Source organism: Brachyhypopomus gauderio, chromosome 11 (genome assembly GCF_052324685.1).
Source record: "Brachyhypopomus gauderio isolate BG-103 chromosome 11, BGAUD_0.2, whole genome shotgun sequence".
NCBI classification, from domain to species: Eukaryota; Metazoa; Chordata; class Actinopteri; order Gymnotiformes; family Hypopomidae; genus Brachyhypopomus; species Brachyhypopomus gauderio.
The window spans coordinates 14,269,652-14,285,837 of record NC_135221.1 but is presented as its reverse complement, the minus strand read 5'-3'; the positions used below and the strand labels follow the sequence as shown (position 1 = coordinate 14,285,837).

Genomic DNA, 16,186 nt, shown 5'->3' with positions numbered 1-16,186 from the left:
ACCAAAAGAACAGCGTCAGACACATACGTGCACTGAATACACACTCAAGCTCAAACACACACACACACACAATAGTCCCTCTAATGTATCCTTGACTACACCAAACTATGTCAAGCAGAAAGACTGTCTGGGTAACAGACTGACGTCTTTAAATGGTATTCAGTGTGATGAATACTGTTGTTCACACTGTGTGTGAATAGTGATGTTCACACTGAATAGATGAACATGTCTCAAAGTAAGACTGACATTGTACATTCATATTTCATTTACAATCTGTTGTGTGTGTGTGTGTGTGTGTGTGTGTGTGTGTGTGTGTGTGTGTGTGTGTGTGTGTGTGTGTGTTACCTGTGGCTGATATGTGCCGTGTGTCTCAGGCTGGACATGGTCTCCTCCAGGTTCTGTCTCAGATCAGCGATGTTCTTCACTGTCCTCAGTCTTCTGCTCTCTGGGTCGTCACCTGGGCAGAGGACACATCACTCACAGCTAACGACTAACAGCTAATGGCTAACCTCTGCCTCCCTCTGACAGGTTACAACACACAGCCTACAACCCAAACACTCCAAAAATGTGTCTCACGACCTCCTAAAACGAAACACTTGCTTTGGCTGCAGAAGGCAGGCCCTGGGGGGGTTCCTGTGGTCCTCCATCACAGAGTCACAAATACATGGTGAGCAGACAGAGCTTTTTTTCTATGTCAATCAATTAAAAAAACAAACAGCAAAACTGCATATATGAGTTGCAACTAATGGGAAAACACAAGGTAGAACGTTCCAGAAAGAAGAAGCACCTGCACTTGGTTTCAGTGGAGAGCTAACAGGAGCAGGCTTGGCCCCACCCACTTTGGCAGAATTAAGACCTTCAGGCTTAGCCCCGCCCTGCTCTGGAAGAATAACACCTTCAGGTTTAGCCCCGCCCCACTCTGGCAGAATAAGACTTTCACAAATAAACATGCACTGTGCTGAGGATGAGGATTTGGCTACATGGATTAAGTTCTACTTAACGGTCATGAGGGGACTGTAAGGAAATCAGGAGGCAAACAGACTGCAGACCACACACACCCACGCGCGCACACACACCCACGCGCGCACACACTCACGCACCCGCACGCACATTTACTCACACACATGATGAGATCATTTGTGTACACGCACATACGCACGCTCTTACTCTCATATTTCTCATAAATATCCAGCACAGTCAGAAGAATCTCTTCATTCACACGTGCGATCCCGTCCCACGCGCACGTGTGCTGGGCCAGGCGTAGCTGGCACAAGTGGCAGTGTGTGTGCACGTCTCTGTTCGCCCTGCCTCTGACCTCTCGCCGTTCTTCAGCCTGGACCTTCTCCCCTGGTGGAGCTGCACCACCCTCTCTGTAGCTCTTCGCCGCAGGCGCCTCCACCCCGGCTAAGACGCCTCTCTCCACGGCGCCATCATTACACTTCGTTTCGGCACAAGCCGTGGAACCCACAAATCCACTGCGGGTCCCAGTTCGGCCAAGAGACACGCCGGCCACGGGAAGGAGGCCGGGGCTGCTGTCTGGCTCTTTACAAGCTGGTTGTCTGTGCTTTCGAGGGTCCATAGTGCATAGTCCATACCCTGTGTTTGGGTAAGCTGTTCCTCTAAAACAAGGGATGGGTTTTCTAACAGACTCCCTAGCTGTTTGCCTAGGGAGAGTGGGTGAGGTGAAGCAAAGACTTGTGGGAACAGTCCTGCCTCTTCCCCTCATACAAGCAAAAGAGAAAGAAAGAGGGGGAGATAGGGAGAGAGAGAGAGAGAGAGACGTAGAAGGGGAGAGTGGTATGCCAGCATCCATGCCAGTTTACTACTCCTGCAGAGAGATCACTTCTAATAGCACATTGACGAATGAAACAAGAAACTGCCAACACACACACACACACACACACACACACACACACACACGCGGGTGGTCCTTGGTGACTCCTTGACAACAACAGGCTTTATCATGCAAATGCTTTCCCCTGTTGCCTGTCCAGTGCAATACTAGCTCTACGGGACAGCGGCCCTACGGGACAGCAGTCCTACGGGACAGCAGTCCTACGGGACTCCCTCAGCTGGGCACAGGGTAAGCAGGACAGGTGAAGGCTATGCACCTCCCCAGGACGGACATCACACAGGACGTACATCACACAGGACGCTTACACACTCGCAGCATGTGTGTCCTGTTGCAATTAGTATTTCCATTTCCACTCAAAACATGTAGGCTTGTAGTCTACAGACACTGTGAATATTTATTTAGCAAAGAAAAAGAAGAATTTAAATTGTGACAACAGGGCTCAAACGTCAGGAGTTCACAGGGGAGGACGTGGCAGGTTAGCGTCCACACAGCAGAAGGCCCAAACCACAACTGCCCAGCATGTCATGGCTCAGGCCTTGTTGGCCTTCACAAGACTGATGTCACCACACCGTTCACTCAGTTTCACTGCACACTAATACTTTATAGGTTCGCTGTACTCAGTAATACTACAGCTGGAGAGTGATGTGTGAGAGATGAAGGATACATACCTGCCAGGCTTTCCAGAGATGTTTTCATGGATTTGCAGTGAAGGTCTGAGCTCTCCTTCATGCCATCCTCTTCCTCCATCAACCCAAACGTATCCATGTCTGTCTGTGATCTGTGCAGCAGTACAGTGGGGATTGTCTGTGCTGGTCAGATTGGTAAAAGCATTCTCCTACATATTCCACACACACACACACACACACACACACATCCAGTATCTCACCTGTACATGAAAGGAGCAACTGTAGCCGTGTTGGGATGGCTGTAGGGCAGCTGTGGCAGTGGTAGCTGCACATTGGCTGCGTTGTTGGCTGCGTTGTTGGCTATGGACTGAGAAACACTGCTGTTTCTGTTCTGACTGTCTTTATCTTCTGTCAGTGTTGAACTAGAAGCAGAGCTGTTTTTATTCTCTATTGGACACTTGTGCATCAACACACCTCCTCCAGACCTAATTCTACAAGAACGCTCCCTTCCTCTTCCACAAGGGGGCGCCACTGAAGCTTTCACCACCCCTGAGCCCTTGCCAAGCTGTGCTGGTTTTGGTATACCACTCACTGATGAAAAAGCACCTTCTTTCTTAGCGGTTTTATTGCTTTTGGGTCCCTTGGCGATCATAGTGGGTTTCTTAACCTCAGCCAAGTCCTGAGTTTCCTTTATGGCTTTTTCATCCTGGCCCTGCTCTTGGTCTGAGCCAGAAGACGGTCTGAAGTCCTGGTCTTTCCCCTCTGGCCTGGCTTTGTCCATCTCAGCAGCCTTGGCAGGGCCCACCTTGGGCCCGACATTCCTACCCAATGTCCTCTGAACGACACTCTTTAGAGCCAGCTTTGGGCTGGAGCCCCCTGGGCTGGCAGGCTGCTGGTCGCCCAGATGGGCGTGAGGGAGAACGGGGCAAACGCTCGCCCCATCATGCTCCGAGTGCACGAGGGCGTGCGGGTCCACCAAAGAGGCACTGCTGGAGGTTCGAGAAGCAGGTACGCTTTTGACGAGCTTCAGTTTGTTCAGCATGGACTTCTGGGCGATGACTTTGGGAGGAGCTTCAAAGGTGATGGAGGAGTGCTTGATGGAGAACGTGGAGGAGGTGGCCGTGTGCTTGACGCTCAGAGACTTGCTCCTCCATCCTTTAGTGCCGCTGCTGGTGGAGCTGGTGGCTCCAGTCGTGCAGTTTGGTAGATGAACAGGAGAACTGTGAGGCCCTTGGTCACCCATCACTGGAGAGGACTCCAGTTTGTCTGAACGGAGAAGACATTAGCGTGGATTACCATGTAGTTCTGCCACAGAAAGGTCACTTTCTTACTGTGGTCTAACTGCCAAAGATCACAGATACTGTGGTCAATGTAAAGTACATGTGAACTCAACATGAGCACTACAAAACAAGCCAAAAGAAAATCAACACAAAAATTAAACAAAGACACAAAAACAGCATAAAATATACTACTTAGAAATCTACCTCTTAATAGAAAACATCATTACAATTACCAAGGACATAAACACCTGAACATAACATGACTCCCAATTCCATCAAGAGCATCAACTCACCTCATTGCCACACAGATGTGTACCAAAGCTTTACAACTGTCCTTTAGCTCTGCAGAGCCTGATAAAATGTAAATATGTCAATTTTTTATCCAAGTAAAAAGCATAGAATGACAACCTAGAAATATCGCAGTACACATGGCGAGGTCAACACACTTAACCATCTGTTAGTGACCACCTGTATGACGAACTCTTACACGAACCATACATCCAGAGAAATGGGGAACACAACCGGCAGGACTTTAAAATTCAAAGCCAAACTGCTCGTGGGAGTTTGTGTTTGCGTCAAGTCTTGGGAGGGGCTGCTTTTCAACTGAATGAGCACTCAGAAAATGTGCCAGTGATGAATCACTTTAGGAAATGTCTGAGGACATGTTTTACATTAAAGGTATTAAATGGATTCACTTCTCTTTCCTTCTTTTTCTCTCTCTCTCCGTCTCCGTCTGCTCTTTCTCTCCTTTTCTGTCTTCTTCTCTCTCTTCCATCCCTCCCCTGCTCTCACCTTGAAGCACGTACTATAGGACTGTATGTACCATTTAATTCAATATACAATTCAATCTATTGCTCTATCTAGCCTAACAATTCAGACTCTTACCAACAGACCCTACAGAATGACCTCCATGTGCAATTTGTCTAATCTCCAGAGAAATCCTTCAAATCCAAACAGCTAAAATGTTATACAGAGTCTTGGAGGGCAGCGCTGCACACTGGAGCACACTGGAAATAACAGTAAAGGGTGTGTTCCAGTAGGAAAACCTCAAACTACCACACTAACCAGTAACCAAACACACACAGAAATGAAGGAACACCTTTGAGAAATACAAACACACACAGTAGTACAAACACACAGTAGCCAGGGACACACACAGTAACCATGGACAGGCACAGTAACCGTCAGCATCTGTCCTTTAAGCAGCTACATTGGAAAGCAGCATTATGGGAATGGGAATGGGCTCACAGTTACACCAGAAGTGGGCGATGTTACACTACTAAAGGAGGCCCAAGTCTCCAGTTGTGAGTCTTCAACATGAACATTGATGATTTCCGAAGAAAAGCTTCACACAGAGGGCGGGCCTAAAATCTGCTGGGTGCAGCATGAACGCAGTATCATTCAGCAATTAAGAGCATAACGACCTGTTGTATGCAAGACAGACTCAACACACATGTGCAGAGCCTGTGGGAATACACGTACCCGGATACATGAGGTTTGTGGATGTTTTTAACTGGGTACGTTAAATGTACAAAAGGTGCACCTATGTTTATAGGTAGGTGTGTTCCTGCTAAATACATTCAGTTGAGCAAAAATAATTTTGAGTTTGAATGAATTTCAGTTGCTATGCTCTTCTTGAAGTGAAGTATGTGGGAACAGAAAGAGGTAGGAATATTTCTGACTGACTGACTGGAGTGGGTCTGATACATGTCCAGGGATGGAGTGGAAAACTCAGCCCGGCCCACTTTTTCCATGGAGAAGGAATTTGAATAAATGAAACTGGTAAAACTGGCCATGATGTGTCTGCTCCAAGAGTGAAAAACAAGCAGACAAAGGAAGCCCAAAGCAGATGATTTTCAGGTGAGATTTAGTGTGATATGTTACCAAATATGTGATGCATTATACAGTTAAGGATCCTGATTACCTTTTTACATTTGACTTTAACCTAAACTAGATGAGAATTGAGGATTTAATTGAAGTGTTGGAAAAAATCCCAGGAGGGGTCAAAGTTGTGATGCGATCCTTCCACTGAGGGAAGAAGCGCGGGGTTTTAATAATAACGAACCCAAATGCAAAGCCATAAAAGTAACGAACTGAGACCTCCGTAAAAACAGCATGGGAAGCGAGACAAAAGAAAACACGCTGAATAACTATGGTCAGTCTGTTAGATTTGGGGTGGAACCCAGAGGACAGACTGGCCTTGGCTCCAAGGAGGTCAAGGAATGCTGCCCAAAACCTGCTGGAGAACTGGGGACCACGGTCAGATACCACATCCCGGGGAAACCCGTAGTTTCTCACAACATGGTTCAGGAGCAAGGAAGCAGTTTCATGGGCCGAGGGGAGTTTGGGCAGACAGATGAAGTCCATGGATATGTGGGTCCATGGTCTAGAGCAGGGGTGCTCATTACGTTGATCGCGAAGGAAGTGTCGGTCGATCGCGAAGGAATGTGCGTAGATCGCGTCACATTAAAAAGTAGTAGATTACTCGCACATCTGCACTGACGGTTGTATTTTGATTGACATTCACGGTAGCCAATCTACTCAACAAATTACGTTCGCCACCCTCACTCAACAAATTTCGTTCGCCACCTCACAACCCCCCACCCTCCGGTAGATCTTTCTGACTTGGTCATCTTATAAGTACAGTGGGGAAAATAAGTATTTAGTCAGTCACCAATTGTGCAAGTTCTCCCACTTAAAAATATGAGAGAGGCCAGTAATTGACATCATAGGTAGACCTCAACTATGAGAGACAAAATGTGAAAAAAAAATTGAGAAAATCATTTTGTCTGACTTTTAAAGAATTTATTTGCAAATAATGGTGGAAAATAAGTATTTGGTCAATAACAAAAGTTCATCTCAATACTTTGTTGTATATCCTCTGTTGGCAATGACAGAGGTCAAACGTTTTCTGTAAGTCTTCACAAGGTTGGCACACACTGTTGCTGTTATGTTGGCCCATTCCTCCATGCAGATCTCCTCTAGAGCAGTGATGTTGTGGGGCTGTTGGCGGGCAACACGGACTTTTAACTCCCTCCAAAGGTTTTCAATGGGGTTGAGATCGGGAGACTGGCTATGCCACTCCAGGACTTTGAAATGTTTCTTACGAAGCCACTCCTTTGTTGCCCTGGCAGTGTGCTTGGGATCATTGTCATGCTGAAAGACCCAGCCACGTTTCATCTTCATTGCCCTTGCTAATGGAAGGAGGTTTGCACCCAAAATCTCACAATACATGGCCCCATTTATTCTTTCATGTGCACCGACCAGTCATCCTGGTCCCTTTGCAGAGAAACTGCCCCAAAGCATGATGTTGCCACCCCCATGCTTGACAGTTGGTATGGTGTTCTTTGGATGCAACTGTAGGTACCATGCCTCCACAGACAAAGGAAGGGGGGGTGCTCCCCCTAGGTGCATGGCCCACGTCAGGACGGATGTGGAACTACGTCATCAGACGAATCCCCTTTAAAAGGGGGGATCCCCCTTTGTTCGTTCTCTCTACCTGGCTGCATCAAAGTAGCTACCTAGAGACAAAGAGCGCGCACACCTTCGGGAACAAAGCGGTATTGGTTCTGCACTCGGACCCCGTGCAGCACGCGAGCGACGCAAGAAGTAACTAGTTCGCTACTTTTATTTCTTTTGCGGAGTTCGCTAAAACCAATCGCTTCAGCTAGCCGACGATTAAGAACGGTTTGAACATTCGCGCGACGGCCGGACCTCCGCGAGTTCATCTTAACGTCGACAGCGACCACTTCCCCGGGACACCACGCAACGGACCATCGAGGGACCGCCGATTGAACGGCCACCACAGCTTCCCCTGGACGGAGCAACGCGATCCAGTGGAACCTTCTTCACGAAAGCGCACGAAGGAGTCCTCCTCAAGAGGCTACCTGGCCTACTGCGCGGGCCGCGGACTGAACAACTCAAAGTAAGACTGTGCGTCTGGGCAGACTTGGAACAATATCTTGTTTTACTGTTTTCTGTGTGCTTAGATCGATGCTTTGTGAACGCTTGTTTGCAGTGGTGTTTATAATCACGTTCATGTTAAACCGTACTCTGTTTAAGGCTTAAAGAGATATTCTGTTCAAAGCTTAAATAGGTATTCTGTTTAAACTTGTTCGGTTATTCACACTGATTCTTTTATTTCATAGTTAATACTTAACTCCTCGTATAACTGTTAAACGTGTGTCCCACTATACGCTCGTTGGGGCTGTATAGTGACCGACGATACCGTGTCTTAGTTGGAGGAAATTTGCGTTGTGTTTGTGGCTGTAGTGAGAACTCGGTTTAAGTTTCGCGCCATCGAGTTTCTCTTTGTCTCAAAGATCTCCTCCCCCATACGCACGTACACACGCACGCGCATCCGCGCGCACTCGAATACACGCACGCGCATCCGCGCGCACTAGAATACACATCCACACACACACTAGCCTACCCTCCTGTCCCCTTTGTTTGCTATGCTTTTATTATTATGCTTTGTGATCAATAAATGTTTTTAATGTTTAAATACTGTCGTTTGAGTCGTTGTTTCTCTGTTACAACCTGAAGCCAGAACTATTATTTGAACTGTAACCTTCAGATTTATAGTTTGTTAATCAAACAATTTGGGCTACGGGAGTTGACCACAATTAGTGGCGACCTTAGTTAAATGAGTTTATACAAAATTTGGATAAATTTAACACGGTCTGAACTCCCACCATTTCGTAGGTAATTTTATGAGACTGATTACTAAATAAATTTGGCCAGCACCTACACAACTCAGCATTCACTGTCCTCCAAACACGACGAGTTGTGTTTTTACCAAATAGTTCTACTTTGGTTTCATCTGACCCTATGACATTCTCCCAATACTCTTCTGGAACATCCAAATGCTCTCTAGCAAACTTCAGACGTGCCTGGATATGGACTGGCTTAAGCAGGGGGACACGTCTGGCACTGCAAGATCCGAGTCCCTGGCGTCGTAGTGTGTTGCTGATGGTAGCCTTTGTAACGTTGGTCCCAGCTTTCTGCAGGTCATTCACTAGATCCCCCTTGTGGTTCTGGGATTTTTCCTCACCTTTTTTGTGAACATTTTGACCCCACGGGCTGAGATCTTGCATGGAGCCCCAGATCGAGGGAGATTAGTAGTGGTCTTGTAGGTCTTCCATTTTCTGATTATTGTTCCCACAGTAGATTTCTTCACACCAAGCTGCTTGCCTATTGCAGATTCAGTCTTCCCAGCCTGGTGCAGGTCTACAATTCGGTTTCTGGTGTACTCCGACAGCTCTTTCGTCTTCACCATAGTGGAGTTTGGAGTGTGACTGTTTGAGGTTGTGGGAAGGTGTCTTTTATACTGTTAACGACTTCAAACAGGTGCCATTAATGCAGGTAATGAGTGGGGGAAAGAGGAGCCTCTTAAAAAAGAAGTTACAGGTCTATGACAGCCAGAAATGTTGCTTGTTTGTAGGTGACCAAATACGTATTTTCCACCATTATTTGCAAATAAATTCTTTAAGTCAGACAAAATGATTTTCTCAATTTTTTTTCACATTTTGTCTCTCATAGTTGAGGTCTACCTATGAAGTCAATTACAGGCCTCTCTCATCTTTTTAAATGGGAGAACTTGCACAATTGGTGACTGACTAAATACTTATTTTCCCCACTGTAGCTCGCAAGCTGAAAACTTGTGGGCACCCCTGGTCTAGAGGGAATACAGTAGGGAGAGGGTGGAGTAACTCGCTGGGCTTAGACTGAAGGGTTTTGCCGTGGTTACAAACATCGCAGGCCGCCACGAACCCTCTTACCTTCTGATCCATGTTGGGCCACCAAAATCTCCTTTTAATATACTCGAGGGTCCGCTGTGCCCCAGGGTGAGCCATAAAACGAGAGGAGTGACCCCAATCCATTACCTTACGACAGACGGTCGAGGGAACACAGGCGACCTACAGGCCCATTACCAGGATCGGGTTCCCTGGTAAGTGTCTTTTTAACTATTCCTTCTATCTCCCACTGGATGGGAGCAACCATGATCTTTGGGGGGAGCACGGTCTCAGGGACCTGAGGTTTAGGCTTGGGTTCCCATTGCCTGGACAAAGCATCTGGTTTGGTGAGGACAGGGGCGGGCAATAGGACAGCGTGAAGTCTAAACGACCAGAGAACAGCGCCCACCTGGCTTGTCTTGGGTTGAGACGCTTAGTTTGTTGCAGGTAAGAAAGGTTCTTGTGGTCGGTCCAAACCACAAAGGATGATCAGCCTGATCCACAGAGAGGTCATGAGGGTCTTTCTGAATATGTTGCCACCTGAGATAAAACATTATCTCAGCATGAAAGCAACTGTCAAATTCAGTCTGCTATTGTGGGTGACTCCCTAAAGCAGGTGAAGGATTAAAACATTTAATTTATTCTATTATCATTATTATTTTCATAGTTGATGTCTGTAATCACTGATCACTGGATTTATAAAATCTTGTCAAGTTCTCTTGCACATGTTGTTGTTACTCTAGATCAGGGGTACTCAACTAAATTTGTCCGCGGTCCAATTTTGGCAGATACCTGTGACCTGAGGTCCGGTGCGGCGGGGGGGAGTGGGGGGGGCGAACGTAAATTGTTGAGCGGGGGTGGCAAACGTAACACTCGTGACGGAGTGTTTTTTCAATAGCCCTGAAATAAATGCTTTGGTTTTTTTTTTTGGTCCGTATCCAGTTAATCAGGAATGAATCTCTTCTGGAGATTTATTACAGTGCTGACCTGTACGAAACGTTTACACTGTCTGGAAGCTCCATAGAGGACGTTGCCCAACACCTGATGCTTGCGGTTATGAGCAGGATGCAGGGTTGTCTGGAACTCTGCATGTTCACAAGCTGGTTAAGTGACGGGCGAAGTTCTCATTGATATTCATGATGAGCTGGAGGAGTTGCTGCCTTCTGTCACAACGGCAACAGTAGGAGCAACTGTTGAGAACATGCTGAGCATCTGTAGTGAGGGAACATCAAGTGATGTTGCTGGAGACGTCTCAGACAGACCCCTGTGGCACTTCCTACAGTCTGTGTCTGAACACATCAACTCTGCAACTACAGGGCCGTCCACTTGTGCTGCTTCTTCTAGCGTGGCGAAAGTCGAGCTTTCCAGTGAGCAGCAAGCTACGTTTCCCATAAAGGACAGTTAAGATGTGAGAGTCGCCCCACCGAAACCAGTGAGACATTCTAAGGTCACGCCAGGGTACCAGTCCTTTGCTACACAAATCAGAGAAAAAGCATCATCCCTGACTGAATGATCTTTGCAGTTGTTGGAGTACAGCAAGCAAAGACCTCGTAGTGAAAGGGTCTTGGAGAGCATAATTTTCAGCAGTACAAATGAGGATCACAATGGGGGCACAGACACTGATAAGGTGAACACACACAGGCTCTTTGGAATGTCCTGTAAGACTTTCCAGCTCGAGGCTTCCATGATGGTTACAGATGTCATGAGTGAGATTTCAGAGCTCACCAAAGCATCACAGGCCATCAAAACCCTGGACTCAAGCTTCAAAAATACATCTTGAGTGTCCCAAACTTCCCTCAAAAGTAATGCATTTGCCTCAGCATTATCAATTGTCAATGGACTAACCTACACATTCAGACGTACTTTTGAGGATTTGTTTTTAAAGATAACTCCTCCTTCCACTGACCCAGCACTGTACACATCTCAAATACAGCTGGTGTTAGAAAAGGCCCTGAGGTCCACCCAGGGCAAACTTAAGGAAGGTTTTGTGACAAACTTCCTGATGAGAGCTGATGCAGATATTCCAGCCCAATATCCTGCACCAAACCTCACACTGATTCTTCTGGGAGCGCCTCTGTGATGGAGGCTGACTTAGAAGTGCTGCAGTCTGTAGAGCGCTGCAGCTCTGAGCTGACAGCTGTGATTGGCCACACTGTGATCAGGGACTTCACTGACATCACCCCTTCTCAGACAGAGCAGGACCAACCAAGCTCTGATCTGCAGGGTGCCTCACAGACATTGGATATGGGGCTGGAGAAGAAACCTTCTCGTCGGCGGTTCAGATTTCCAAGGTTCCTGAACCTCAGATTCAAGGTATCCGTTTTATTCTTTAAAATGTCTTCCATTTCCTCCCTGTCACAACATTAGCTTTAGACTCCGCTCTTCTGAATGATTTTTAACTGTACATTTGTTACTATCAGAATCATATTTTGAGTGACGTTAATCAAATTGTCTCCTCTTTGTAAGGAAACGGACAACGTGTGTGCACTCAGAATACCAGATGGCGGACAAACATATTCCAGATGGTACGAGTTTGAGTATTTCTATGGTGAACGTTAATTGATGACAGTAGGCCTCTCTCCTCTTTTGCAGGTCTCCTAGTGCTGTAGCATCATCATCATCATCCTCTGACAAGACCATCCCTAAGCTCAGGAGAAAGTCATTCTCTACCAGACTGGCAACAGCTTTCTAAAAGATCTGCAGAACAACTACTTAGGTGACTGTAGGTTATTCAATTAAAATAAAAAAAATAATAAACAGACTGCTTCTTTGTGACACCAAGAGCATCACAAGACATTATGAAACAAAGAATAAACATAATTAACCAGAATATGGACAGAATCCCCCTAAAAAGGGCTGTATAACAGACAAACACCAATGACAGGACTCTATTACAGACATAAAGACAAGCAACATGAATGACAAAACACAGGGTATTAATACCTTAAACTAGACCTGGGCCCTTGGGACACATCCGGCCCTCTGACAATCTTTGACCTTTGAAAAAGTGCAGTGATACAGCCCAGTTACTGATCTATATATGTGGAGCTGTGGTTTTTTTGTAACGCGGTGACTTGCTGAAACAGTAGCCACCACGTGATGACACCGAGATTAAATGGATCCAAGTGCCGGCTTGCACTATTAACAATAAACGCTGAAGAGCGTGTGAGGCAGGCCGACACAGCGAGACAAGAAAAACTCAAACTTAAATGAGGGACAATACTCAACATGCAAAAGAGAAAAGAAACTAAAGACACCAGAGGAAGTATCTGGCTGGCAGGAAAACGCAAAAAAAAAAAACGTATAGGAAGAAAAACAGCAGGGGGAAAACTTGAGGAAGGCCAGGGAGCGGCGCAGGAGGTAAGTACTCGAATAACAGCAGGAGACAGACCAACAAACATGAGAGAAACTGGTGGTGAAACACCAACGACCACAACCGGGAACCAGACCAGAGAAAGGGGCTGAACAACGTGAGGCATAGAGACCAAAACAGTTCAACAGTGATCCGTCACAAGTCCCTTCCTTAAGTAGGGGTGACGCCAGGTGTGACAGATCACTGCTGATTGCGGAGACCCCGCCTGGAACTGGCTCGTGGACTCCTCCTAGTGGTGGTCCGCGGAGTCGCATCTGAGCCAGCCCTGACATTTTTTAACTGAAAAAAAGTACTTTCTAAACTAAGCAATCACAATTCATTAAATAATTATATAATCCTGTTCTCCAAATTTTCGTTGTATCATTGTAATGTTTAATTAGGAGATTGTATACTGTATGCAGCAGGGCCGGAGTGGGACACTTTTTCAGCCCGGGAGTTTCATGTCCAAATCCGGCCCAAAATTATTTTTCCCTCCCAATCGGCCCAAACTAGAGACTGACATGAGCCGGCCCATCGGGAATACTCCCGAATCTCCCGATTATCCAATCCGGCTCTGGTATGCAGTATATATGTATTATTCCGATCTGAATTAAGTATATTACTCTGGCCCTCTACAATTGTTCTAGTTTCTCATATGGCCCCTTGGGAAAATTAAAACCCACCCCTGCTCAAGAGGTACTGACTCAGAGAGTGAGTGTGTGTGTTTGTGTGTGTGTGTGTGTGTGTGTGTGTGTGTGCAGAGGCGGACGAAGTACTCAATTTCATTACTTGAGTCAAAGTACAGATACCACTGGTCAAATGCTACTCCAATACAAGTGAAAGTTGCATGTTCAAAATCTTACTTAAGTGAAAGTACTTGCTTTTAAAAATACTTAAGTATTAAAGTACACCTTCCTTCACATTTGTAAAAACGTTTAAAAGTATTATACAACCTACCAAATCCATTTTGGGCATAATAATCATACAGTCTTTGATAATAATCCATAAGGCATATTCCAATGATGTACATCATTCAGGTAGTGGTAGCAGAAAAGTTTTAACCTACATTTTAGTTTAAGGAACAAAAACATTTTCTAAAACCATAATTCACTGATTAGCCTAGCCTAACCTGTTTAAGCAAATTATGTTACCATATTAAAAGTCAATAATAAAATGACGGTTTTCTCTCTTTGCTAGTTAGGTATTCAGTCATCCAATACAACATTATGCTACAGTCAATATTAACAAAGACAAAGTAAAATTAGCAGTGCGGCATCTTGGTAGTCTAACCTTGCCACAACCTTTTGCAGTATGGCTAAAGCCCGCCAACTCCATGCCACCCAACATGCTAGCAAACTCTTTTCAAACTAGAAATCACAGCCACATTAGAATTATTGACATTACACTGACATTAGAATGGAAACATTATTTGACAATATTTGATTAACCCACACGGTTTCCCTTATTGATGTTTCCGTAGTTTGCTTGCATAGTTTTCCGTAGTATTACTTGCCAATATAATGTTAACATTATTTATAGTTATCCTAGCAGACCTAGCAGTGGAGTGAGCAGGCAGTCATTTCACTAGCCTTACTGCAAAGCTCCTCTGACTACATAGAAAATGGTCACTTAACAAAACATTTAGGCTGCATATAATATGCTTCCTCAGGTGGGACAGTGAATTTTTGTATGCAGTGATAGCCTATAGTTTGTTTTTGGCAAATAAAGCATGCATTTAAAATGATAGGAATGATTTATCCGTTCAGAAAACTGAACATTTTGTCGAGATACGGCCATGGGTACAAGTACTTGAAAAAGCATGCCAGGGTTGCCGGTGTAACCTGGATTTTCTGAGCCCCAGGTTATTTCTGCTTTATTTTTTTTTATTGCTTTACGTAGTTTAAAAGACCATGGCCCTTTAAATATAAATTCATTATTTTTAGAAAAAAAGGGAATCATTTGAGTAGAGATGCCAGCAGTACATATTAATGTCTACTTTAATTTAGATTTGTAGGTTGTCACGTGGGCATTCAGCGCGCGAATTGATAGGGATGATAGACGTCTGTGAGTTTTTTCTTTCTTTTCCTTCTGTCAGCGCATTGTGGATGCAGTTGCTGAACGCAAGAAAAGTTCAATATAATTTTATAATAGTTCTGAGAATTCGTCACACCTAGGAATTCGGCGATTTATCAGACGCTGACCCAAGAGAAGGTGATCGATCTGCAGTGATGCCGGTAACGCGTTACTTAGTAACGCGTTACTGTAGTCGGACTACTTTTTTCAGTAACGAGTAGTCTAACGCAACTACTATTTAAAAACTAGTAGTCAGATTAAAGTTACTTATCTAAAACATCGTGCGTTACTATTTCTGCATTTCGGGGGAACGTAGGTTATATTTATTCATTCTTATTTTTTGGCTACACGTTTCTTACGCGGTTACGTCATCTCTGCTCTGCGGCGCCAAAGTCAGATGGAAGGAGAGGTTCGCCTTTAGCAGCTGGAAATACAGGCATTATTTTGATTTTATTTCGGCTAAGGAAGACAACATTAAGGTCCGTTGTACACTCTGTCCTGGCGACAGAGTGCTGTCTACTTTCAAAAACACAACGTCAAACCTGAAAAAAAAAAAAAACCGGGGCTTGGCGGCGAACGTAAATTGTTACCGGGCGGGGTGTAAAATTGACTAAATTCAGTATTATATCGCGATCGATCGATCGCCGGTGGTTGGCGCCAGATCGAACTAGTAACTCATTGAATCATAGATGTGGATCAGAGGTAAATAAACTGGATTTTTTTTTCGGCGTGAGATATCGGAAGTGTGGCGTAAGCGTGTGAAGACAGTCAAATGCGTGTGTCTCAATGCGTGACAGTTGGCAACCCTGTAAGTGGGCGGAGTTGAACAGAAAGACTGTCTTATTTATTTATTTAAAAAACATGTAAGCCTATTTCAAGAAAAAGTTTACAAATGCCAGTGTCATTTTTGATGTTCCGGTTAAAATACATGTCAATAAAGTGAGTATTGGCAGAACTGGTAGTCATTTTCATGTTATAGGGGCGGGGGATCAGCCTCTGCTGAAAGTAACTAAAAGTAATCTAACTTAGTTACTTTTAAAAGCAAGTAGTCAGTAACTTAACTGAGTTACTTTTTAAAGAAGTAGTCAGTAGTCAGTAGTCGGATTACTGTTTCAAAGTAACTATGGCAACACTGTCGATCTGTGACCAAATAGGACAGCGTAGGATTTTGGATATTTTTTTTTTTGAGCTACAGATTTCTCGGTGAGTAATGATAGGCTATATTAGCAAGTTAACTCGCTAGCAAGGTGCTACACACTAAAGAG

General features: G+C 45.1%; 1 protein-coding gene across 1 annotated transcript in view; it reads right to left on the bottom strand.

Moving 5' to 3' along the window:
• The window catches only part of nav2b (neuron navigator 2b), an 86,491-nt gene that overhangs the window by 40,780 nt on the left and 29,525 nt on the right, over positions 1-16,186 (bottom strand). Inside the window, exons 9-11 of the mRNA XM_077022199.1 lie at positions 2,742-3,747; positions 2,524-2,633; positions 346-457 (exon numbers count right to left, since the gene is read on the bottom strand). Coding sequence (XP_076878314.1) covers positions 346-457; positions 2,524-2,633; positions 2,742-3,747 — 1,228 coding nt within the window. The remainder of the gene's footprint in view (positions 1-345; positions 458-2,523; positions 2,634-2,741; positions 3,748-16,186) is intronic.